The sequence below is a fragment of the Indicator indicator genome, chromosome 7 (genome assembly GCF_027791375.1).
Source record: "Indicator indicator isolate 239-I01 chromosome 7, UM_Iind_1.1, whole genome shotgun sequence".
NCBI classification, from domain to species: Eukaryota; Metazoa; Chordata; class Aves; order Piciformes; family Indicatoridae; genus Indicator; species Indicator indicator.
This window is the reverse complement of record NC_072016.1, coordinates 11,138,115-11,162,687: the sequence shown is the minus strand read 5'-3', so window position 1 is coordinate 11,162,687 and position 24,573 is coordinate 11,138,115. Positions and strand designations below refer to the sequence as shown.

At 43.5% G+C, this 24,573-nt stretch overlaps 1 protein-coding gene across 2 annotated transcripts in view; it reads left to right on the top strand.

Moving 5' to 3' along the window:
- The window catches only part of WBP1L (WW domain binding protein 1 like), a 60,279-nt gene that overhangs the window by 30,215 nt on the left and 5,491 nt on the right, over nucleotides 1-24,573 (top strand). Inside the window, exons 1-2 of one of the 2 annotated variants that reach the window (XM_054382462.1) lie at nucleotides 5,698-5,724; nucleotides 15,346-15,448. In XM_054382462.1, coding sequence (XP_054238437.1) covers nucleotides 5,698-5,724; nucleotides 15,346-15,448 — 130 coding nt within the window. Of the gene's footprint in view, nucleotides 1-5,697; nucleotides 5,725-15,345; nucleotides 15,449-24,573 lie in introns of those variants that run through there. The other variant, XM_054382461.1, reaches the window with a different exon arrangement.

Below are 24,573 nucleotides of genomic sequence, written 5' to 3'. Positions count from 1 at the left end.
CATTTAACATCACTTCTCAACAAGGCAGAATCTCTGGGCTTGAATAGCAGGCCTGGGTATTGAAACAGTGGTCACACAAAATAGATGATGCAAATAGTCTTTGGCATTATAGTTACATTGGCTTGGCCACAACTCTGCTGCTGTGAAGAAAAATGTGCTGGGACTGTGGCTGTCGTTTTCCTCCTCGGGTTAAAAAGCAGTGGGAAATAACGTCACTGAGGGGTGGAAATTTCAAGCTACACCTAGCAAAAACTATTTTGATCTTGGAGAAGAAGGTAGGACTTTTCATTGCCACCACTCTCCCATCAGCTAAACAGCAGAGTGGGTAGGACTGCCTGGAACAGCCTGGATGAGGTTTCTCTTGTCTCTTCTTTCAAATGGGTATTTCAGAGAACTCCCCTTGGGTATCTCTTCTGTATCCACACTTTGTCTGCTCCCTGCCCTTTCTTGAGTGCCGTCCTTATGATAGCTTAATACAGAAAGCAGCTTTGGAGAGGGAGATTGCTTGCTGTACAGAAGTGCAAAGGAATGTGCTTTGCCCTTGGTATTTCTTCACCCATGTATGAAAAGTGAAGAGGGTGACAGGCTCACATTGAAATACCAGGTGACAGAGTGGGTAGTGGCTTCCTCTGCAATGACCCCGCCTTTGCTTCAGAGCTCACACATGGCTTTTAGGTGGAGGATGTGGCATATATTTGCACTTGTCCACTTGGCTGACAATTGCTGTCCAGGATTCAATTGCAATCAAGATTCAGCTGGAACCAAGCATGAGCTATTGTTACTGGGCCTCTCTTGCAACACAGGCATGTTTTGAAGTGTGCAGTCTCTTCCTACCTGGTTAACCAGTTACTTGGAGACAAAGACAGATGACAGCAGTGAGGTTGAAATGCACTGTCTATATTTGCTTATCTTCACTTAGTAAGCTGCAGAAGTTTCTTACACTTCTAAACCACTGAGCTGACAGAAGTGAAAGGCTGCAGGGAAGAGGGACCTGCCCAAGGACAGATTCTGAGCACTGCGAGCCCTTGTGCTTCGTTGCACATTAGAATGTATTGATCCAGCAGACTGGTTTACAAGCCAGTTCCACCATGCATGGTGTCTTCCTGCATCTCTTTAACAAACAGTAGATGCAAGTGACTTCAGTTTCCTTGTTTTGTAGCTGAACTGTATGCAGACAGGGGGACCCACTTTACCCCAGTCCTAAATAGTACAACAGTTCTAAACACAAAGGATCTGAAATGTTTTAGATCCCGTGTTCCCTAAGCGACAGAGTAGATACTCTAGGTCCTGTAGGTACTGGGAAATTAACAGACTGACTTGTTCCTGTTTGTTCTCTGGAATCTGTTGAAGACCACCTTTGTAAGTGGCACCAATGCAACATGTTACATGAATCCAGGACACCTGGTCCTCATATTGTGTTCTTGTAATGGTGATGTTAGGGTGGGGAAGTGGACCTTCACTCTTTAGGAACTGACAAACAGGCAGATTTTGTGGGAAGGTAGCCAGCCAGAAATGGTTTCCAGGCAGATTTAGTGTTGTATCATTGTTCCAGCATTTAGTGATCTCCAAATGCCTTACGCTGGGTTTGATGATAAACAAGTTGCTGTCAGGCTGGATAGAACTTGGTTGTTCCCAGTTGTTGTCTTATTTTAAATAAACAGAGATCTGCTTTTATGTTTTTCTATACATTTCTTTCCCTTTTTACTCTTTATTTCCAGAGCCATCTCCAAGGTGAGGAAAGCTGAAGTAATCCTCATTCAGGTTGCTACTTTTACAGTTTGTGTGCCTGACAGACTTGCATAGTCTAAGTTCTAGTACTCGAGTCTGTGGGCTGACTAGTGAAAACAGATAGCCAAGGCTCCTGTTACCAACATGGAAATAACAGAGTGTACTGGGGCAAATGGAAGAGTCATTAGATAAAATTGTTCCAACTTTATAGTCAGTCTGTGTGTGTGTATATATATGTGTGTGTGTGTATATGTAGCTGCAGAACCATGGTATTAAAGTTTTAATTGAGGGAGTATTGCACACCACCCGTATATACTACTCAAAACCTCTCCTTGCCTAGGACTCTAATAAAGGAGCAACTGAGAGTAGCCTTGTGCTTCAGCTTCAAGTTTTGCTCAAGTTGTATTGTTGTAAGTGGATCTTCTGAAGGTCAAGCTGTCTCCTGGATGGGGTATCAAAATGAATATCGTATCTTGCTGGGATTACTAAATCTCCCAAGCAAGCATTTCCCATCTAACATGGAAAACCACTTGTAAAATAACCCAAAGAACTTCCACCTCTACTTCAGTTGCATGCTAGTATCTGAAGTCACAAGGCACAGTGTGTTGGGCTTGTGAAGATGTCAGGCAGCATCCTTTGCTTGACATAATGTTTGGGGCAGATGGCATGTTCAGGAGTGCAGTGCTACAGACCAATAAAGCATAGAGGTATTTATTCTCTTTTTCAAAAGAAACTTGCTTACTATACTGGGATCCACACTGACATGCCAAAAGAGGATGGTGGATGGTTGGTGGCTGCCTAAACAAGCACATTTTCAAAATAACATAGATCCCATAATCTGTCCTGACATTACCTCTGACTTTTCAGAGTCCTCAAGAGACTCATCTGCAGAGAAACTGTAAAAACTTGTGTTTGCTCCATTCATTAGATCTCAGACGGACACGCTCTTGTGTCATAGATTGTCGTAGATGTTAAACTCCACAATCATACAAAGTGAGACCCATGCTGAGACTGCCTTGCTTTCATTAAAGTAATTGTCATTTCAGCTCTGGTTTCCTCCAAGCAGAGAGCAGCAGAAAATTAGAAAGTTTTGGAAATGGACAATGAGCAGTTGAAGGCTTTGGGAAAAGATTTTACATTAAGAGGACAGAGAAGATTGATATCTTTTTATAAAAGGGTAGCTAACAGGTACAGAATAATGAATGGGTGAAAAGATGGATGTGGACTTCTGTTCCCACCTGCTAATAATATGAAAGTCAGATTAGAAGGTGGTGAATTCACTCCTGATGAAAGGAACTATTTGTTCACAACCACTGCCTTCAAAACTCATTGCCACAAGACATAGCATTGGGGCAGGAACTTATGAATTAAAAAAAAAAAAGAGGGGATGAAATTATATCAGTTAGAATATCTTCTCCAAAGCAATTGCAACAAGAAGAACTTCAGGTGTTTTGAAAAGGCTCTATTGATTAGAGTATTATAAGGGTATGAACTAATTAATCTTTTTTTTTTTTTTTTGGTGCCCTTCAGGGCGTTTTGATTCAAAAGTCACCTACAGCAGAGTTTGTGGAGTGTGTTACTGGCCACTGTCACTCAGAGACTGAAGGAGAGAGTGGCTGCTGCAGCAAATGTGGTAATGCCTGCTTGCAAACCATCTTTTTTTGTGTGTGTGTCAATCTTTCTAGGATTGCTAAATTCACACGTAAATTAGGATGCTTTTGCTTTTCCACTAAGTTACTGCCTTTGATAGTCCTTCACAACTTGTCTTAGATCTGGAATGATGCTTTGCCTTTTGAGTATCTGCTGAGGGAGAGGCAGGTGGTTAAAGTTAGATTCCTTCTGACAGTAGGGATTTAGAAATTGCTACATTGGCTCAGCCCTGGGATCTGCCTAGTCCAGGGCTCTGGATAGCAACAACCAAAATCGGATATTTCAAAGGACAGCATGAGGCCACAGAACAGATCACTAAAACAGAAAGCTGCCCTTTTGTATCACTGGTGTTTCTTTGTAGAATTGGAAAAGAAAAGGTTGAGATTTTCTTTGATCCAAGAGCATAAAGGCTGGAAAACCCCACTGCTTGACTGATGCTGGTTAATGCTGATGTTTTGTATTCTTCAGGAAGTTACTTGTGTGCTTCTTTTCTCCTAGGAAAAACAGAGATGTGCTTACCTTAAACAGCAAGTTCATATGGTGACTGGGAGCTGATGTAAAAATAAGTAATACTTGTGTATAGTCTCACAGAGTGATGGTGTAGAGGATACCCACAGTGGGGTTCTCGTTTGGGAAACAGCCCCAGGCTGGGTTGGGATGGAAGGAGGCAGCAGCCGTGGTCACTGAGAGGTTTTGGCATGTGGGAAATGGGTTTCTTTCTGACACTGCTGCAAGCTATCTGGCTGTTGGGGGGCTCTGTTCAGTTTGATGGTGTGGGTTGTTTTTTTTTTTTTTTCCTTTCCCCCTTTTTTTTTTCTTTTTCTATTTCTTTCTCCTCTGCTGTTGCAAATTATCATTTGTAAGAATTACATGTGGTTTCTTTTTCTGCCTCTTCTAAAGTCCTGGAATTATTGCTAAAACTGCTACTAAAAAAGGGATTCAGTGAGCTTCCTGTGGAAAAGAAAACTATATTCCCTCCCTCATCAAATATTTTGATGTGTTGAGCTCCAAAAGCCAAAAATGCCAAAACCAAGGGGAGTGGTCTCTGTCATATATCCGAGGAGCTGCTACTGGGGCATGTGGGAGTGGCAGTGGTGTCCTAGTTGTCCCTCCTCCTGACCAGTGTTCCCCGCTTCCCGACAGACGAGGACAGCTGCTGATTAAAGGGAAGCAAGGGGGGAAAAAAAAAAGTTGCTGAACTTTCAAAGTGGAGGTAGAAAAGAAAGTTAAATTTAGATTACCTTCTGCAGTGTCATCTCCTACACTGCTGTGGAACTTGCTGTACTCCTTGCTTGGGAGAGGACAAACAAGTCATGCCATCCTGGACACCGGATGATAAATTTGTTTATAAGGCTTAATTGCCCTATGGCATGGAAATGTGAAATGAGCTCAAGCAGAATAAGAAACCTTCTGTCAGGGCTAGCTGTATTTTTCCTTGTGGAGGGGTGGATTAAAATGTCTTCTCATCACCTGCCTGATGCTGGAGAGGCCCAGCCCTGCTCCTAATGAAATCAGGAGAGTTGTTACCATATCTTCAGTGGGATGGCTGTTATCTGGAGGGACGGAGAGCCGAACAGTGCTGTAACAGTTGCTCATTAAAAATGGAGCTGTGGTGGTAGGCAGAAGGAGGTGTGGGACTGCTTTGGATCTGTGAAGGCTTTACCCAGTTTCCCAGGATCTGGAGGTGCTCAGAGAAACCGTGGTGGTTGCTCTTAGGGCTGCAGTGCTGTTCGGCAAGCAGCATCAAACTTAGCTTTCTCGTCAAAAAATAGACTAAATGTCTATTTTTGCTTAGTGAGATTTAATCATCGCCGAGGAGCTGTCGGCTGTTGCCAGCGTTTTTAATAGACTCCCTGCCACTTGCCACAGCCAGTTCGCAGGGAGGCGACTGCTGCTGCCGCTCCTCCGCCGCTCCCTGCCAGGGGCCCGCATAGGCACCGCTGCCCAACAGCACGCAGGTCCCATTTGCAGCCAGCTGCCTGGTGTTACCAAGCAGCTGTCTTAAGGTTCAGGGCTGCCTTTTTTTTTTTTTTTTTTTTTCCTTCCCAGAACTGCCCGACCTGATGTCATTTCCCTCTTGCAAACGCCCCGGCTGGGCTGTGTCTGAGATATGTCACAGGGAGTGGGAGGAGGAGGAGGGGGAGCCAGCGAGTGCGTGCAGTGTCCCAGGACCCTGTTTACTTAGCATTCCCAGCCGAGGAAGCCCTGGTTTAAATAGGATCGGAGGAGCAGGCTGCCCACAGCAGATGAGGAAATGGTCGCTGTGAGGCTTTAAATTCCTGCCTTCCCATGCGCCGGTGCGGAGGATGAGCCTGCAGAATGCCTTTCCTCCTGGGTCTCAGACAGGTAACCGGCTTCGGTGCAGTGGGAGCTGCTCGCTCAGGTGGAGGATGTGACCGATTGCTTTTACTTTTATTCCTCCCTCCCCTCCCAGGGAGATGATTTCTGACTTTCCCAAAATGGAACCGTACAAGCAGCCCTTTCTCCACCCATGGTGTTTGATCGGGGCGCAGGGCAGTGCGAAAGCCCTGTGTTATTAGCGAGGAAGGAGCAGAACTGCAAGCTGAGGAAAGAAACTGTTGTTCCAGGCTTTGCGGCAGGGTGGCTCTTTGTGTCCTGCCCCTGTGCAATTTTCGTTTGGTTGAGTTTCAGCGTACTTTCCACAGTCCTTAGCATGAAATTGCTTTTACTGGCTTAAAACTTCGAACCATCTTTGTGCAGGCAGTATTTTGAGTGTTAAAATTGGGTTTTGTTTTGGTTTTTTTAAGAGGCATTTATATGTTTCATCTGGGTGACCTTTGTCAGAGGAAAACGGCAATGTGCTGTGACCCCCAGCCTGGTGACTTTTTAGGTGTTCTGGGAGAGTTTGAGCTTGAATGAGAAACTTAGGATAATTTAATAGCTGGTAATGCTGGGTGGAATGAGAAACAGTAGCAATTGCCCAGCTGCTCCCCACTGGAGAAGGTGCCAACTACGTGTTCCTAGTCTAAGGGAGAGCAAACCCTTTTTTTGGTCTGGGAGGCAAGTCTGTAGGGGAATCTAGCTGTAAACTCTTCTCAGCACTGCTGGGATCTGTAATCCCCAGTAAATAGATACTGCATTGTATCAGAGTGCTTCTTTCAGTTTCTCATTTGGAACTCAATATTCAAGACCTAACCGTAGCATGTTTTAAACTATCTACTTTCAGTTGTTTAGAAATGAAGGTAAAAGGGCTGGAGTGTGCTGCTGAGTAAACAGTTCTGTCTCTTTTTCCTTATCAGTTCAGTTTTTGGTGAAATTAGCTTCCCCCCCCCCCAGCTGAAAACAGTTTTACATAAGAAACTACCTCTAGCACAATGACCTTCTGTAATTGAATGCAATAGCTATAATAATAGTTCACTTGTTAGCACTCAGGGCAAAGAGGTTTTCCCCCAAACCCTCAAACTGAACCAAGGAGGGAAATTTGGGCTCAAAGGCTGAATGGCTTTAGGTGAGACAGTGAGACAGCTGGCTTGGATGTTGAGATCGCTGGAGTGTCATGCGTGTGCTTGTCTCGTAAAGTTCCTGTTCTAAATTAATCTTTTTTTGGTTTAGAGATTTACTGGGGACAATTGAGGTGCTGCATAAGGTTTGAAAGCAGAAGTTAGGTGTAGTTTGGCTTCATTTGTTCAAACTGCAAATGTCTGGTCATTTCAGTAGGATGGATGGTACTTTTTATCTCTGTAACTGTTGGGTGTTGATACAGAGGCATTTTCAGGAAGCAGAAGAAAGGTGTTGCCTCAAGAACACAAGAGCAAAGCTCTTGACTATTTTTATCCACTGATGAAGTATCTAGTGGGAAAAAGCTGCTTATGGAGCTGCTTGAGCTCTTCTCAGTTTTAATCAATTTTAGACTTAAAAAATGAAAATATTTGCGATTATGTCCTGCATGCAGATAGTATTCAGAGATGCCTTTTTCCACTTCTAAAACTGGGGAAAAAAGAGTTATTAGTGAACGGTGGTATTTAATTAAAAGTGTGTGAGGAATGCAGGAACATCTGACCATGTCTATTGTCTCTTGTGTTTGCACTCTGATTGTCTGGTTGTCTGGGATGTCCTTAGCTGCTGTTGTTCCCATTCAGTACACGGGGTGCTGATCCTGGGCTTCACCTCAGGCACAAGAAAGGGATCCTGAATGGGGTGCCCTCCTCGTGGGCTGTGTGACATGGACAAAATGATTCTGGAGGGAGCCTGAGCTCCCTGAGACAGGCACTCTTTGCTCACTACTGCACTGCACAGAACAACTGGTTCCCCCTTGGGTTTTGTCTTTCCACTGGGTCCCAAAGAAGTAAGTCATGGCAGCATGGCAGATGCACTGCTGAACATGTGGTAAAAAAAGGGTGTTTGGTTTAGGATTTTTTTTTTAATTGCTGTGGGGATGATGTTTAAATGCCTAAAAAGCTAGATCAGCTCTATCTGACATCAGTGCAATGTGGGTGTTTAAAGCTCCTGTCCCAGGAAACATGGTTGCAGAGAATCTCAGCTTTCAGTTTGAAATGAGCATTTCTTCTTAAAGTTGCAGGTGGAAGCTTGAATATATTCATGTAGTTCACTGCATAAATGTGTGTGTGTGGGGAAAATGAAAAGCTTAAAATGTTGGGTTCCTAACCTTTTCAGTTTTAATTTTAACTACTCAAGGTTTTCAGTGTTGTAAACTGGTGGTTTAAAACAACAAAATGTAAGACAGCCTCCTCTAAGCTGTAATTTCCTCAAAGCATCTATCTTTTATGTGAAAGAGCTGGAACTAAAGCTGGGAAGCTTCTAGGAAGGCTTGAAAGAGGTAAACGCTTTCACATGGTGCTTAAAATGTGAATGTGCAGTTCTTGGAGTCTGAAAGTGAAACCTGTGATAAACAAAAATGAAACCAGCTCATACTGAAATGTGTCAGTGTCCACAATCTGTGAAGGGACAGTGCTCCTTTAAAGCTTGTTGGAGTATTTCTCCATGATAAATGGATGCAACAAACAAATTTGTTTCTGAGATAAAGGTTAATAAAACCTTGGAGATTCTGCATCCGCTGGGGGTGAAGATGCATCTGCTGTGGCTGATTAATCATGGTGATTTAAATATAAATCTCCTGATACTGGCATTAGCAAAGCAGTAAATGTTGTGGATTAGAATTGTCATTTTAAAGCTCTTCATTGTGCCTGGGACAGCTTCGAGGCCCTGACTTATTATACTTTAGGTATTTGGGTGTTTGCACTTAACACTTTTTTTTTCTTTCCCCCCCACATTCAGCAAACCAAAATTGATAGTGGGTGTCTTATGAGAAAAAATTGTCCAGACTTGATTTATTTCCTGGCCTCAGCTGTCTGTTGTAAGGCAGGCTTACAGGAATTTGTCTCCTGTCGTGCTGGCAGGGGCTGGCACCTGAGGTTCCAGTAGCTCTCAGCAGTCAAGGCTGGTTTATCTTTACCAGTCTTATGTGCTTTTGTTAAATTGAACCTACCAAAGGCACGGCACTTGCTCAGATGGTAGATTTTTACTTTTATGTTCCAAAGGACTAACAAGTGTAATATGTACGAGGCTAGGAGATGACTGGAGACTTCAGTGTACGTTCAGCCAGGTGGACATCAGTGCTTAGCTGTCCTGGTAATACAGGATTTCCCTGGGGTTCTGTCTGTCCTTGCTGCTATCCCATCTACTGTCCTTTTCTGAAAGGATCTGGTGATTTTTTTTTTAAGGTGAATTTTGATTGGAAACTGGAAAGCAGCAAACTAGGAATTGTAGTAAATCCTGTGTCAATATTTGGCATTCCAGACTGATATTTTCAGTAGCAATTTTGACTTGCTACCACCTGAGTCTCTTTCCTGACAGAGATGCTCATCTTTGGTAGCTTTGTGTTTGCATTCTCATGAGCTGTTGCAGATGTGAGTTTGAGTAAATGCCAAGTGGCAGTTCATAAGTAGTGAGTATCAAATACAGTTTTTCCTGTTGATTGTTTCTGACTTTTAATATACTGGCAATCACTTCCATTCTATTACTCTGGGTACTTAAAGAATATGTATGGTTCAAATAGTGATTGTAACTTACTCAAAATACATATTTTTAATGCTTTATTCCGTAAGATTGTATAACTTGCTTTTATCTGTCCTGCTTTGTTGTTATGGGTGTGGCTGGGTACTGAAAGCAAGGGGCTGTTGCCTGTGAATAATGAGATCAGTGAAATAACTAGGTCAGGATTTTTTAATTGTTAGACAGATGCTTATTACAAAGTCCCCTATAAGAGCTGTGAAATCAGAATGCCTGGAGCAGTCATAGATAGAGCCTCAGCCCTGTTAAAACCAGTAGCATCTTGCCCTCCAGCAGATGTCAGTTTGGCAGTCTCTCTTCATCCTGCTGCTGGGCTTTTCACTGTCCTGCTATTTGTAAGCCTGTTACTCACTTTCTTACTCACCCCTGTCATTCTGTTACTAATCCCCATCTCTTCCAGTTGAAACGCTGTACCAAAGGTACATACAGCATTAGAGAAGTCTAACAAACTGGCCACCCTAGGAGACAGGAGTAGTGTATAACCTGTTGTCAGTGAAAGCAAGTCACATTTCAAAGTGTTTCCCAGGATGCCTGGGAATTACCAAGGTTAGAATGAGTAAGTGCTCTGGCAGGTCAAATGACACACAGAGGCCATATAAATGCAAGGTGCTCATATTTAGGGTAGTAGAGGCCAGATTTCTGTGGGAAGAAGAGACAGCAAAAAGCTAAAATGCTTATTAGATCTGTGATATCAGCTATTGCTGGTTTTGGCTACCTGACCAGTGCCAGCTGAGGGATCATCTTTTGTAGGTAGTTCATTGCTAACTCTGCACTCCTGAGCGTGGGCTGTGGTGTTTGTTTGTTGCTGCAGTCGCACATATTAATTTTCAGCTTGGAAAATAGCCCCACTGGTCTGGGATTTGCCTCATCTTCATCTTTCTTCTTTTCGACACAGCAACAATGTTCCCAGCTTAACTGCTGATTTTTGAGAGTAGAGAATTGTGAAGTGCTTTTATCCTTTTATTGTAATGGTGCTCCACTGTGAGTCATTCTCATTGCCCTTCATTTCCTACATTGGCTTCAGATGCAATAAATCCTTACAGATTTACAGGTATTAAAGCCCCACCATTTAGTACTGAACACCTTTACAAAGTAGGACAGGGAGGTCTGGTTCCATCCTTTTTTTGCAGCGAGAAGTGACTCAGGCAACCTACAGACGCCTCTGCCTTGATCATACCCCAGATTCTGACCTTTATTTTGTCATGTAAACCTCCAGCAAGGGTCCAATACTAAACTGGGAGGTGGAGAAAATAATTGGCTTTTTTTTCCCCCAGCACTGAAGGTAGTGTTTGCTGTAGCTTCAGATGCGACAACTTATGACACTGCCTTGAGTTCTCTCATACCGACTGTAAAAGTCGTCCTTAACAACAAAAGTGTGCTGCTGTCAAGTTTCCAGCATGGTTGTGGGCTTATCACAAATGCCAAATATCAGCAAGAAAATTGGTTTTAAAAAAAAAATTATACAAAGTTGCTTCGTAAAGTTTGTAACAAGTGAAAACTAATCCAAAATGCCACAACTGAAATAGGAAGAGATTCTTCAGATGCACCAAGATGAGCTCTTCCCAACTCAACTAGTTCCAGGAGAAAGAGCCTGCACCATATTTAACAAATGGCCTCTATTGAACTGGATGGAGAGAGAATGCAGACTCCAAGACTGCAGAGCATTCTGCTGAAAGCTCCCAGCTTTGGAGTGTGCATCAGGAATCCAGTGATTTGAGTTTCTCAGCTCCCTGTCAGCTCTTAGGTTGATGCCAAGGAGACAGTGATGTACACACAGCCTAGAGTACATGCAGCTTTACAGGACAAAGCCAGTCCCTTGAAATTAGCTGGAAATCTCCTAGGCTTTGCAGGTGGGAGATAAGGATGGCATGTTCAGGCTTCTTAGTTGTGAAACAGGAATATTGGAGTTGAATGTTCTTTGAGAGCAGAGCAGTGTGGATGCTGCTGAGTAATCCTGTCTGGTGTCTGCAGTTGGCTGAACAAAAGCTGTTGGGAAGCGATATGCCTGCCTAGACAGCAAGAAAACAAGAATGTCCTTCAGCAGGGGAGCCTGCACTGGAATGTGATAGCCACTGACTATTGGGGGAGAAAGTGCTTTCAGAAAGGAACACTCCTCTTTGGTTTTGTAAGACGGCTCTGTAGTAGTTCAGTAAAAAATTCATGCTGCTAAGAACCGTTAAAAAATACCATTACAAACACTAATTGCAACATAAACTATAAACAAAGGCAGGGCAATAAGATGCAAGTCCTCCAACTTTGCTTCCGTGAGGGATTTTTTTTTTTCACCCCATATCAAGATTTCTTACCTATAAAATGACTCTTTCAGGCTTGTGCCTTGTTCATGCTTGTTGGTGTGTAAACTAAAATAGTGTGCTCTTGTAGCACAAATACTTGTGATGATGTTCCAGGAGATGTTTTGACTATGGATAATTACATTGCTGGTATATGCTGATAGTTACACTTTGGCAGCATGTGACATAAAGAATGAATGGGAGAAGTAAGTAGAAATAATGCAGCTCTGATGGTATCAGAAGCACAGGCTGGGATTTAGTTAGAGATCTAAGACTGATCAGAATGCTTGGTGGCAGGCAGAAGTTTCCTAACAAAAAATGGCACAGTCTCTGTTGTAGCCTATACTGATGGCAGTGTATTACCTCTTCCTTGGCTTGCAGAAAAGTGAAAGAAACTGTACAGTGGCTCAGCTTTTCACAGAAAGGAGTCTTGACTTACGTGGAGAGAGGAAAGGAGTCTGAAACACTCGATCCAAAGGAGACACCTGTAACGTGTCCCAAAACAATGCTCTCCTTGTGCTGGAATCTGAATTTTTCCAAAGATTTGTTGCCTTTACGTTTTATCTTTCCCTGTGCTAGGTTGAGTAACCTAGCATTGGAGGTAGCCATGCTCTGAGCAGGGGCTGGGCCATGTGACCTGCTGGGATCCTTTCCAAACTAAATTATTCCTTGATTCTTTGAAACTGTTTGGAAACACGGGTGACAGTTCTGGGTCTGACACGTGGCACCGAGTCTGACGGCTTCATGGTCCCGGAAACCCATTGGTGGCCAGGCTGGCAGCTGGCTGCAGAAAGGCTCCAAGAGGAGCTGCTTGGACTTGGAGGAGCATGGCTGGTGGCCAACACTGAAAGGACTTTAAAACCCTGGACTTTCTGAACTGAGGGAGCTGAAAGCCAACTGTGAGGTTATTCAAAGGTACAAACACTCATTAGCAAGGAAGCTGCTTTCTTTTGGTCAGTGTGTAAAGAAGCTCTGAAAAGCGAGATTTGAACTCTAAATGGGGAGGCAGTGTTGCTTGAGACTTTGCCTCCATAAGCAGGCAGGAATGACCTGCAGAATACCAACCTAGCTGCTGAGGATCTTCTATTTAACATGTACACCCATCCCATTATACACCTGTTTCCTGCATGTAAGCATGGCATTGTGGAAAGGTCATTTCAAACACAATGAGGTTGGCAAGAAAGGAGTCAGGAAGTTCAAATAAAAGGATAATGTGATAAAAGTCTGTGTAAACAGGACTGCTGCAAGTTCTTAAGTGGGGAAAAATACAGTGATGTTGAAGCTGTTCTACGTTGCTGCTGCCAAAAGACAGCAGTGTGTTACTTATTGCCACTCTTTGAAGCAGACAGCACTGCATGAAACAAACATTGGGAGCATAAACATAGATGGTCAAGAGTGGATTAGTGTTGCAGGGCAGAAGCGTTCCTGAAATGGTAACTGTGGGCCTCTATTCTTTCACCAGCTCCACATGATTCATTTGCTGGTTCAACAAGTCACATTGATCTTCATGTGTCACAAAGGCAGACCTCAGCTGGTCGCGTTCTGGCATGTGCATTATCATCAACAGGATTGCAATTTTGCAATGGCATCTTAATTTCTCAATTCTGTTGATAGGAGAGCCAAAATCTATGCTGTTGGTCAGTTACATTAACTCTGTAAGGCCAGCAAAAATGAGGAAACGTGTAAATCAATAAGAACAGATAAGAGAGTGTGTGTCCTGTGTAACTGACTATAGTTACAATTTTTGGAATGAAGAGCAGGTCTGAAGCAGAAAATGCTGTTAGTATCTCCTAAAAGTTGCTCAAAGCTACTGCAATTAGATATGGAAAGACCTCCTTGCCTTACAGGAAAATGTGCCTGCTGTTGGCGTGCAGCGCTTCAAGACAAGAATATAAAATGTTTGCTTTAGTAAAGCAGTTGGACTGGTCTGTCCAGCAAAATGTTGTTTTCTTCCTGGAAAAAGGAGGCAGGTACCCTAACCAGCCTGTTGCCTCTGAGTTTCAAGGAGTTGGCCCATTGGTGCTTTTTTTTTGTGTGTGTGGAAATCATGGTCCCTGTGGAAGGAGGGGGAGCAGTGTTTCACGTGCTAAGTTGTGCTTGCTGAATCGTGCCCCGAGATGATCATAAAAAGTTGTTGTGACTTAGGAGAGAAATGCAGGGGGTTTTCTTTTCTGTTGAACCTTAGGTGCTAGGAGATTGTTCTGGTTTTAGAAGTTGTGCTGTTGCTGTAATATTGGATGGTCAGGTGAGGGTCCCACAAGCCCAGCGTTGGGGAGGTGCGGTTCTGACTGGGATGCTGTGTGGTGGGGAAGTGTTGGTGCTCACTCAGATGCCCAAATAAACTGTCTCCTTAAGAAATTAGTACAGGATTAGTACAGCTTCTGCCTTGAAACTGCTGCCTTGCTTCACTTTTCCAGTGAGGTGGTCCATCGTTTGAAATGAGCTTTGTATTTTGCATGCGGGGACTTAGTAGAGAAGTGTGGCAGTGGTGCACTCACATAAAGTAGAGGAACAGTGGAGTTCAGCAAGTGTTGGGATCCAGCAGTGTACCCTCCTGTAGCCTGCTTATTGGACTTGCTGTTCTTTTTAGCTGGCTGGGTTTTGTTGGGCTTTTCTATTTGGTTTTGGTTGGTTGGATGATTTTTGCAAGGTGGTACTTACAAAATTATGAGTTCTTTTAACACATTTCAGTCTAAATCTCCCCACATTTTCTTTGCCTTATAGTACATTTAAGTGAAAGAAAGTAAAAAAAGTCAGGCTTTACAGATTTGTTTACAACATCAATTTTTTTTATTAAGATCTGTTTGTTTCTTAAGAAATTCTGTGGTGTCTACTAACTTCCAGGTTGCTCCAAAGCTTGTTAGGGGATGCACAAAGCACAACCTGTAAAATGCTTCTGTCTTCCTAACCCTTTTCCCCACTATGTTTTCAGACTGTCAGGAAAACGTGGACTTCTGTGGTGTACCATGTTGGGGACTGAGACCTCACATCCACTGTAGTCCTTTTCTGTCTTAAGTGTCCTGAGGACCTGCTAGGTGATACAGAACAGCTGATTTGGCTCTGCTCCTGTTCTACTTCACTATTCCAGGAAGAAGTTTTACAGGAATGCTGATCTTATATAAAGCACATGGCTAATTATGCAGGAATCATTTTAGATTGGAATCTCACAGGAACATGCTGTAATTATCATTTAGATCTAAATGAATCCAAGCAGTCTTTTCTTAAGTTATAACATTGTTTATGAATGCATTTCCTCCACTTGGCATTCAGCCCAAATAATGCAGGAATATTGTGTAAAATGTGGGGCAAATGACATCTTGTCTTTAAAGGAATGCTCGGCTCCCAAAACATGGTAAATGGAAAAGGAAAGGGATGATGAGAAAGCAGTGTGCTGACTAGATGCTAAAGCAATGTAACTCATGGATTTGGAGATACAGGGTTTTCTTTTGAACGATCCTTTGTGGGTTTTGGTGATCTTTAGCTGTGTTTTAACCTCTTTATGTATTTTAGAGCTTCCCAAGACTTCCCCTGTGACTTTTTAAATGCTTGCAGATCATTGAATAAAAGATTGCATTTACAGAAGATACTGACAAAGCATCTTAAAAGTGTGTCTGTTTAATTTTAGGACAAGGAAACCTGCATGGGTGTCAACAATCAAAGTTACATATGTGAAACGGGCCACTGTTGTGGACAATCCCAGTGTTGCAACTACTACTATGAACTCTGGTGTAAGTCCTTCCATTTTGTATGGCTTCCCTTCCTAATCTGCATGGCTCTCATACCATACTACAGGTTTGGCTTGTGGAGTTTTGTATTCAGCCCTTGTTATGCATTGCCATTGCCTTTCACTGGAATGGACCTGATATGCAAGGGAAATGAGGTCGTTCCAAAGGGCACAGCCTGCTTTTCGAGGTCATCTTGCCACATTCATGAATGGAGATCTGTTGATGATTTTTGTCACTGATTTGGGCAATGCTGAACGTACTCAAAGTAACGTTGTATGAGTGAGGAGACCATGCTTGAGGGAGAAATGCTGATGCACTCAACACTAGAGTTTGACACACTCCAGTGGAGAATTAAATCAGTAACTTTCGTCTTACTGTTTTAGTTCTTTGCAAGAACAGCAGTTTAATTCTGATGTATCTTTTTTAAGCTGTCCTATCAAGGAGCAGGGGTCAGGACATTTATTCTCTTCAGGACATGTAGTGTTTGGAGCAGAGCTCTTTGGATGGAGAGGATCTTGGGCAGATTTGGTGGGACAACAGTGGCTGAATACTGTGGGCTGTGAGGAATGTGCATTGCCCACTACTACCTCTCTTATCTCCTCATTCCTGAAATCTGGGATTTAAAGCTACTCTAGCGAGTGGCTGGATGGCTGTACCTGCTAAACCCCTTTAGATGACAGCAGGCAGGTCAAAGCAGGTCAGCAAAATTTTGATAAAGATATATGGAAAAATGAGAGGCTGAAAGGATAGGAAAGCAAGAAATGCTGAATTTTAGAGGCAAACTTTTAGATGCTCTGATGGTGTCTTCCTTTCCTGAGGAGGAACGCAAAGGGTTGAACATAGATGTTGAGATGCTGTTGTACTGCCAGAAGCCTAGGCTGGGAAGGCATCTGTGCTCACAGAGTTTGGAAATGTGGAACTCTGATCACTGTACCCCCACATTAGAGGTTGGAGGTATCAATGGTATCTTACAGCTCTTATGAAACTGTGCTGTCTACTGAATCTCTCTGCTATGATCACAGTTTCATTTTCTCAAAGATCATGTGTGGGGAAATGTATTTTCAGACAAAGACTGTCATTTAACTTAGATCCAAGGACAGGACACTTCATCCTTTAATCTAGAAACATGCTTTTACTTCTCAAATTAACCAGTGAAGCATGGAGGATGTGGCTATAAAGTAAACAGGACGCTCTAATAGACTTCTTCAAGACATGTGCATCAGACTATAGGGCCTGGCTATGTCAATACTAATGGCAGGATTTCAGTGTATTGCAGCAGACCTTTTTACCAGCTTTATTTTCAGAAGTCCCCAAACAGTTGAAGAAAGAATTCAGGACTAGGAGGCAGTTCTAAGGACCCTAGCAGACTGAGGCACAGGCATGACTTGACTACATGGCTGTTTTGGACTGCCTGGTTCAGATCGTAACAGTCGGCAGCAGAGGCAGGACAGATGGTTGGAATTTGTTCAGATTATATGGGGATGCATGGACAAAGCAGGGTGGGGAAGGTCAGACCCAGTTTTGGATTTCTGTGGGTGGGAATGTAAAGGAAGATCCATGTGTGCAAGGGCTTACTGACTCGGTGGCAAGCAGGATCTAAATTGAGCAACAGGAGGGAGCACAGCTGCACACTGGAGCTTGTTGCAGTCACCATGTTTCTCCCATGGACATCTTGAAAGAGAGGCTTAACTGAGTTTCATAGAAACAATGCAATCCAAACAATAGCCCCCTGCCATTTTAATGGAACAATTTTACTTTAGCTGTCTTTGCAGTCTGAATGTAGTACAGACTTTGATACTTGGCAGTGCCTGGCTGTGTCATAGAAGTTCTTGGAAGATAAAACCGGTTTTTGTTAGAAAGAAGCAGAGTATTTCAGTCTTCTTTCTGAGGCAAGCACGCAGGTTGGGCTGAGATCATGGAATAAACAGGTTAATGGCACTCTGGTGGATAATTCTTTAGGAGGGATGAGTTTGTGTGCTGAGATTCATGTTCCTTCCACATTGAAGAGAGCATCGTGTACCACACTGAGATGAGGGGAATAATGCAAACATGAGACCAGATCTTCTATGCTTTCTGCAAATTGAGGCAAACATCCAACACTGATTTAAGATTAGCTAATATGTTCAACGCTAGCTTTGCCATTATGAGTGTCAGAAAAAAGTTTCTGGAATGGGGAGGAGGAGGCATAGGAGGAGCATGTCCTTTAAATGCAAAGTGGTATTCAAGCGCTTGCAATCACAGCTGCAGAATTTATCTGCTGCTTCAGGACTTGTTGAGTTTCTTTGCTAGGTATGTGTGGTAGGGCACTCTTAAGACCTTCAAGGTACATAGCAGTGATAGTATGTGTAAATAGTCTTAATATGGGCATGAATTGATGGTGTGGAAAGCAACAGCTTGGGAATAGATTAGCTTTTTAAAAGTTAATAATAACTTCTGGTTAATGAACAGTTAACTTAGCAATACCATTTAGGTATGGCTTCATAGTTGTTCTGTGTTTTGATTTTAACCATTGTATGCATGTACTGAAGCAACTTTTGAGAAGTTCTGTTTCAGACCTTCTCAGGCCACCAGTGCTTTTGTGTACCTGAAAACAGACTTTCTAGCTGGTCCTGTTGAATTAAATCCTGGGTTTATTTACTGTCATAGCTTTTTGGGGTGAAGAAGCTGAGGAAGGCAGTGTTTGAAATGGATAAGAAAACTGTGTTCTCTTTGCTGGACTTGCCTTCTGAAACGTGATCCTGTCTTGTGGCCACTTGGAGCTTTTCCCCATTAAAAAGAAATATCTTTTTCCCATTTAAGAATTCGAGGGAAGTTGGTCTTTGAAAACAGCTGATCTCTGTATTTCTAGACAGCAAGTAAGGTCACAGTAATTGTAAACCAGTTCTTGAGGGCAGTGGAATAGGATGCAAAATCAAGGTATTATTTTGTTAAGGGGTGGAGTGGAGGAATGGAGAACATGATATGCCAAGCAGGTGGACAGCCTGTGTTTAAAATTAGATAACAGCCTGGTTCAGATTCCCCACCCAACTCTTACTTTAAAAAAAGGTGCCTTGTTGCCAAATAACAAAACCATATCCAGATTTTTATATATATAAAAAGTCTAATGGATATATAAAGGTCTTAGTTCTTAGCTTGAGCTTGGTAGCCAATAACATTACTTGGGTGCAGGGAAAGTGCAGTATGTCTTTTAATTTGCTTGAAATAGATTCCTAAAGAGTAGAAGGGAAGAAGGGACTTTACTGTTGCATTTCCTCACATCGGGAAAGGTGTGTGTTTGAATAGAGGTTGAGCTGGTTCAACATTTTAGCCTAAAAATTTCTTTGGGTTCCCCAGAGATCTCATGTTCCCCAAGGAGGAGATTGAGATCTTCGGAGAATGGCAGCAGCCACTGATTTTGATTGCTAGCAGTTTTTATTCAGGTCTGTTATGATGTGATTGTGATTTGCTGGAGTTTTCCAGTATTGGACTTTGTCCAGGCCTGATAGATATCTTTTTGCTTATATGTTCCAAAAAAAAAAAAAAACCCAAACCCCACATTTCAAGTACAGGAGTGGAGGTATTCAAGGAATGCTGTTCCCACATTTTGCAGATTGAGAATTAAGACCTTGATGTTCTGGATTTCCTAAGTCTATAATGTGAACTGAAAAACAAATCCATATCTCCTAATATCCATCTCTGTGTCTCTCCCTGCCTGTTGAGTGCCAGCATAAAATTAGATGATTCCAGAGGCTCTGAACGCAACAAGCAAGGCTGTAGAAAGTATTTAGCATGGTATGGCTGGTAGAAGAATACACTGTGCTTCTAGGCAGGAGTCATGGAGCATGGAAATGGGCAGCTGATCAGTGTGTGCAGAAGGATTTCAAAGTTAGAGGGCTTAGCTGGTCTTGGATCATTTAAGTACTGTACAACAAACCAGCAACAGCAATGAGTGGATATTCAGATGTTGGATGTGCCTATTTTGCTTCATTTTGGCTGCATTAAGAATGATACTGAGCTCCTCTGTTTCTGAAAGGAAAAAACAAGACAAAGGATCTTGACTGCTTGGACCCTAATAGAAGGGTTGCAGAGGAAAAAAATGTTCCGTTTGCAGGGAGCACAGTTGATGTTTTTGCTGATTTTGAACATTTTGCTCATGTCTGCACGCTTGCCCTTGGAATCTCTAGACAGCTATTTTCCCCAGAAAGCATGCTGCCAGAAAAAATTGGCAGAGATCTGGTTAGTTGCTAAAACTAAAGCAACTGCTGTTCCACGTACATGTTCCAGGTCAGCTTTATAATAGGAATTCACTTCCAAGACTGCTGCAGTCTCCAAAGCCTTCAGTCATAAACTACATCAGTCCTGTGCTTCCTTCCTCACCCCAAGTTATCCTTCAGTATAACCATGTCTTTTTTCAGAGGGGGATTTGCCCTGTTCCTTGCCTTTCAGCCAGCCTTCTCCACTGTTGTACTTGCTTTCTCTTTCCTCATGTATCAAACTTCACCTTTGGCTGCTGCTGTTTCTCCTCAGATGGTGCTTCAGTGATACACCTCCCCTGTCAAAGCCTTGCTGAAAGTATAGCACAAACAAAAGAGGTGTCACAACCATGCAGGAACTTACGAGATATAGGGTCACCAAGGAAGTTATTTCCTGATTTCCTTGTACTTTTTATAGCCTAATCCAGACAACAAAATTATCTTAAGCTTGTTTTGGTGTGGCTCAGTAAAATTCACAAATACAAAGGAGAAGGCAAGCTGTCTTGCATGGTGTGACTGTGCAGGTGCTGACTTTTGCCCCATGTGGCCTGCTTCTACCTGCTCTGTGTTAAAACAGCAAGGAAAGGCAAGAGAGCTCACTGGTGCTGTTTCACTCCCTGCCTTCTGCACCTCCAGCCCAGGTCCCCACCCGTTATGCAGATCTGTTAGTGTAGGCTGTTCTCAAGATCTTGTTCCCAGATGTTCTGGACGTGGTCTCAGCTAGATCACAGAATCAACCAGATTGGAAGAGACCTCTAAGATCATCAAGTCCAACCAATCACCCAACCCTAACTGATCAACTAGATCATAGCACTAAGTACCTCAATCCAGTCTTTTCTTAAACACATCCAAGGACATCAACCCCACCACCTCCCTGGGCAGCCCATTCCAATGGGCAATCTCTCTTTCTGTGAAGAACTTCTTTCTAAGATCAAGCCTAAACTTCCCCTTGCACAGCTTGAGATGTTCCCCTCTGATCTGTTAGACCACTGTTTGACATATATTTTACCCACATAAAAGGGTAAGGGGAAGTCATCTGGAATGGTGACTGGACTTTCAAACGTATCTTCCGGAGTACTGGAACAATCTCTCTTCAAAGGCTTCTTCCCCAGAAGAGAGGCATAAAAACTGTCTACAGATTTAGTGCTTCAAGTTGACTCTCATTGCAAAATAAGTAAAAGATTTTTCTGAAACTTCTCTCTGTGCATACTGAATCACAGAATCATAGAATCATTCAGGTTGGAAAAGACCCTCAGGATCACCAAGTCCAACCAACAACTGTATTCTGCAAGATTCACCCCTAAACCATATCCCCAAGCACCACATCCAAACAACCTTCAAACACATCCAGGGTTGGTGACTCAGCCACCTCCCTGGGCAGCACATTCCAATGCCTGACCTCTCTTGCTGGGAAAAATGTTTCCTAATGTCCAGTCTAAACCTACCCAGTTGCAGCTTGAGGCCATTCCCTCTTGTTCTATCACTAATTACCTGTGAGAAGAGACCAGCACCAGCCTCTCACAATGTCCTTTCAGGTAGTTGTAGAGAGCAATGAGGTTTCCCCTCAGCCTCCTCTTTTCCAAACTAAACAGCCCCAGCTCCCTCAGTCACTCTTCACAAGATTTAATCTCCAACTGTACTGAAAACTGAAGCCAGCTGCAGTTAAGGCCCATCTTGTTTTGTCTGAGTTACCAGTCTTGGAGCAAGAGAGCAGGATTTGGAGATGTCTTTTTTTTTTTTTCTTTTGCCATTGTACTCTACCAACATTCAGTAACTTTTTCCTGCAGCACGATCAGGCTGGCGCTGCAATTCCACTGGTTTAAACTGACATAAAACTGTCACTGGAAGTCACAGTCTTTCCCTTCTTGCTGTTGTGTTTGGCAGATGGGTTTCAACCTGCTCTCATTCCCTCAAACCACAGTTGCACACAACTTTGTGCTGGCACAAGAGGAGGTGGAGGAGGCAGCAGGAGGTATGGAAGAGACAGGCAGAAGAGGACCATGGCGTTCACCAGCTTGTTTTTCTTTCTTAAAATGTTCATAAGCCAATGGCCTGGATCCATTCTTGAGCAGCAGTGTTGGCTCATGTAGGCTTATGTCTGAAGGTGAAGGAGACAATGCAGTCTCTGTGCCAAGGACACTGTTAAACCCAAGTGCATCCACGTTGTGGTATGAGTTAATCTCTCTCGTATCTTTGATGGCATTGGCCATGTGAAAGACAATTTTTTTTTTTTTTTTTTTCCAGCCACAGCTGACTGAGGCTGCCATTTGGGACATCTCTTTTTAGTCAATGAAATTGTCCCACTTCTCCTTCTGTTCAGAACCAGCTCTCATGGAGCCAAAACTATTACCCAGATGCTTGTCAGGAAGACACAAACCCACTTTGCAGTATGTTTTGGCTTGCTTTTAGGGGGGTTCCTGCCAACAGAGTGATGGCATTTGTCCAAGTTTACCATGAACTTGAGGGCAGATTTCTCTGTTTCTACCCTTGGAACGCTCCAGAAAATGTTTTCCATTTTGCACAGGATAAAAGGAGCTTCTCTCAAAGGGAATGCTGATGGCAATGTTCCAGGCAGCAGAAACAGTACAGCATCAGACTGAACATTGCTCCCTCATTTTTCATGAGGAGGGAATACTTTGGAGTTTTTATTCTTAAATTATTTTATTATTAAGTTTGAGCAAAACACTATGGTCAGTGTTCTGGAGAGGTTTTCCTTGGAGCTTTAAGCATGGAGTGAGCTTTCACAGCTGGTAAAAACACCTCTGGTGCATGACCATGTGATGAGGCTCCCTTTCCCAAGGATGCTGTAAAGATAGCAGCCTTCTCTTTCTTCTGTGTTCCCTCTGCCTGTGAGAGATGGCTTTCATGGGAGCTAATTGTGTGCCTGGGTCTTTCTGTGGCTCCTGTTCTGACCCTCTGAGCTTGGCACTCATGTAGGGCTTTCAGCTCTGAGCCTGTCTGATGCTGACTAAGAGGCTGGTACTCCTTTTGTATTGTTATGAAAGGTTTTGATACTCTGCTGGGGAAACCTCAGCAAAACTCTGGTCCTTGGCTGTGTCTGATTCACTCTTTGGCATCATTGTCCACCTACTGGCATCTCCAGGGAATCTGACAGAAAATACAGCAGTGGTTCTCAGGACTCTGCCTTTTTTGGACTGAAAAGTGTTTCAGCTTCTCACTCTTCCCATAAACCAAGAGTGAGCCTGAAATTGCCTTGAAGTCTGATGGGCCCCTGGTGCCTCTAGCTCCAAAATGGTCCACTGCTTCTGTTGATGCTGTCCATCAGTGGTTGTTTTTCCAAGGACCCTGTTTGCTCTCTACCTGACATGTTGTCATCAGGTTGCTGTGAACCTTTGTTCCCAGCAGTCACTGACGGGTTGGCAGCAGCAAACAATTTTCTCTCAAATCAGACATTAAGGGCATTCTTGGCTCAGGATACGCAGTGTGTCCCAAGCTTTTCTCCTTTTGCAGTGATCATAGAATGGCCTAGGTTGGAAGGGGCCTTAGAGATGATCTGTTCTAACCTCCCTGCCATGAGCAGAGACACCTCTCAACTAGACTTGGTTGCTCAGGACCTCATCCAACCTGGCCTTGAACACTTCCAGGGAGGGGGCATCCACAACCCTTCTGGGCAACCCATTCCAGAGTCTCACAACCTTCACGGTGAAAAATTTCTTAGAATCTAGTCTAAACCTACTCTCCCTCACCTTAAAACCATTCCTCTTTGTCCTATCGCTAGACACAATGCAGCTGGATCCAGCTTGTGTTGATTTGGTAAGGAGGAACACGCTGAAGAATTCAGGGAAAACTTTTAATGACTGCAAAGGCAACCAGAAGCCCAATTTTACTTGGCTTTTAGAGGCCTTTTAACGCTAAACTTACGTTGCCTTTGCACATCTCTCCTGTTTTCAACACAAGGCAGAGCCAGTACCTGCCTTTGCCACAAACAAGGCGTTGGTGCGTACGGCTGCTGTGCTCATCCTCCACGCTTCCACGCTCTTGGCTTTGGGTGAATTTGAAATTCCCCTCCTTCCCCTCCCATTAAATGAGCCAGTGGTCTGCTCAGCTTACTTCCCTGCTGCTGGTTGCAAGCCAGCCATCACTAGGTGCACAAATGCACAGCTCAGCCCTGGACATCTTCAGTGTTTGCTTCATACTTTTAGACATAATATTTGCAGTTGCACTTGGCCTGCTGCGTGCAGCTTTGTTCCAGAGAAGTGACCGTGCACTCTATTTGCTAGGCTTTTACAGTTTTTCTATGCTGCAGCCAAAATTGCAGCTGTGCCCAAACTTCTGGCTAGGGCATACTGTATGGCCTTTTATGGAGGCCCTGGACTCCCAGCACCACGCTGGGCTTGCAACTGGAACTGCACCAGATCCTTGTCTCAGAGCTGGCAGCCCTGCTCAAGCAACAACCAAGAAGCCTCTCATGTGCCTCAGCACCTATAGGTGTCCCATCTTATGCTTTCTGTGTCCTGGGGGGGGAAAGGGGTTTTTGACCCTGCGGTGGAGATGTGCTGTTGTGTGACGAGGTGGAGGCAAAGCTGTTATAAAGGACACTGGAAATCAGGTCAGCAAATGGCTGTGGTGGGCACATGCTACTGATCTCCTGTGATCACCCAGGCAAGTCCTTGGGCTCATGCTGAGTCAGGAGTTGAGTAATTTCCTAGAAGTTCTAGGAAGTGTTAGCAGTTAATGAAACCAGGCAATAACATGGTATTAGTGGGTTATTTTTCTGGAAATTCCAAGGAAAAACAACAGATCTCATCCACTTGTGGTCGCAAGCCTGCATAGACCCTTTGCGTGAGAAAGGAGGTGTTGTTCCTGGCACCATGGCCAGGTTGCAGTCCAGTAAACTGTGGTCTGTTTACTTAAAATGCCACCTGTGGTTTCAGT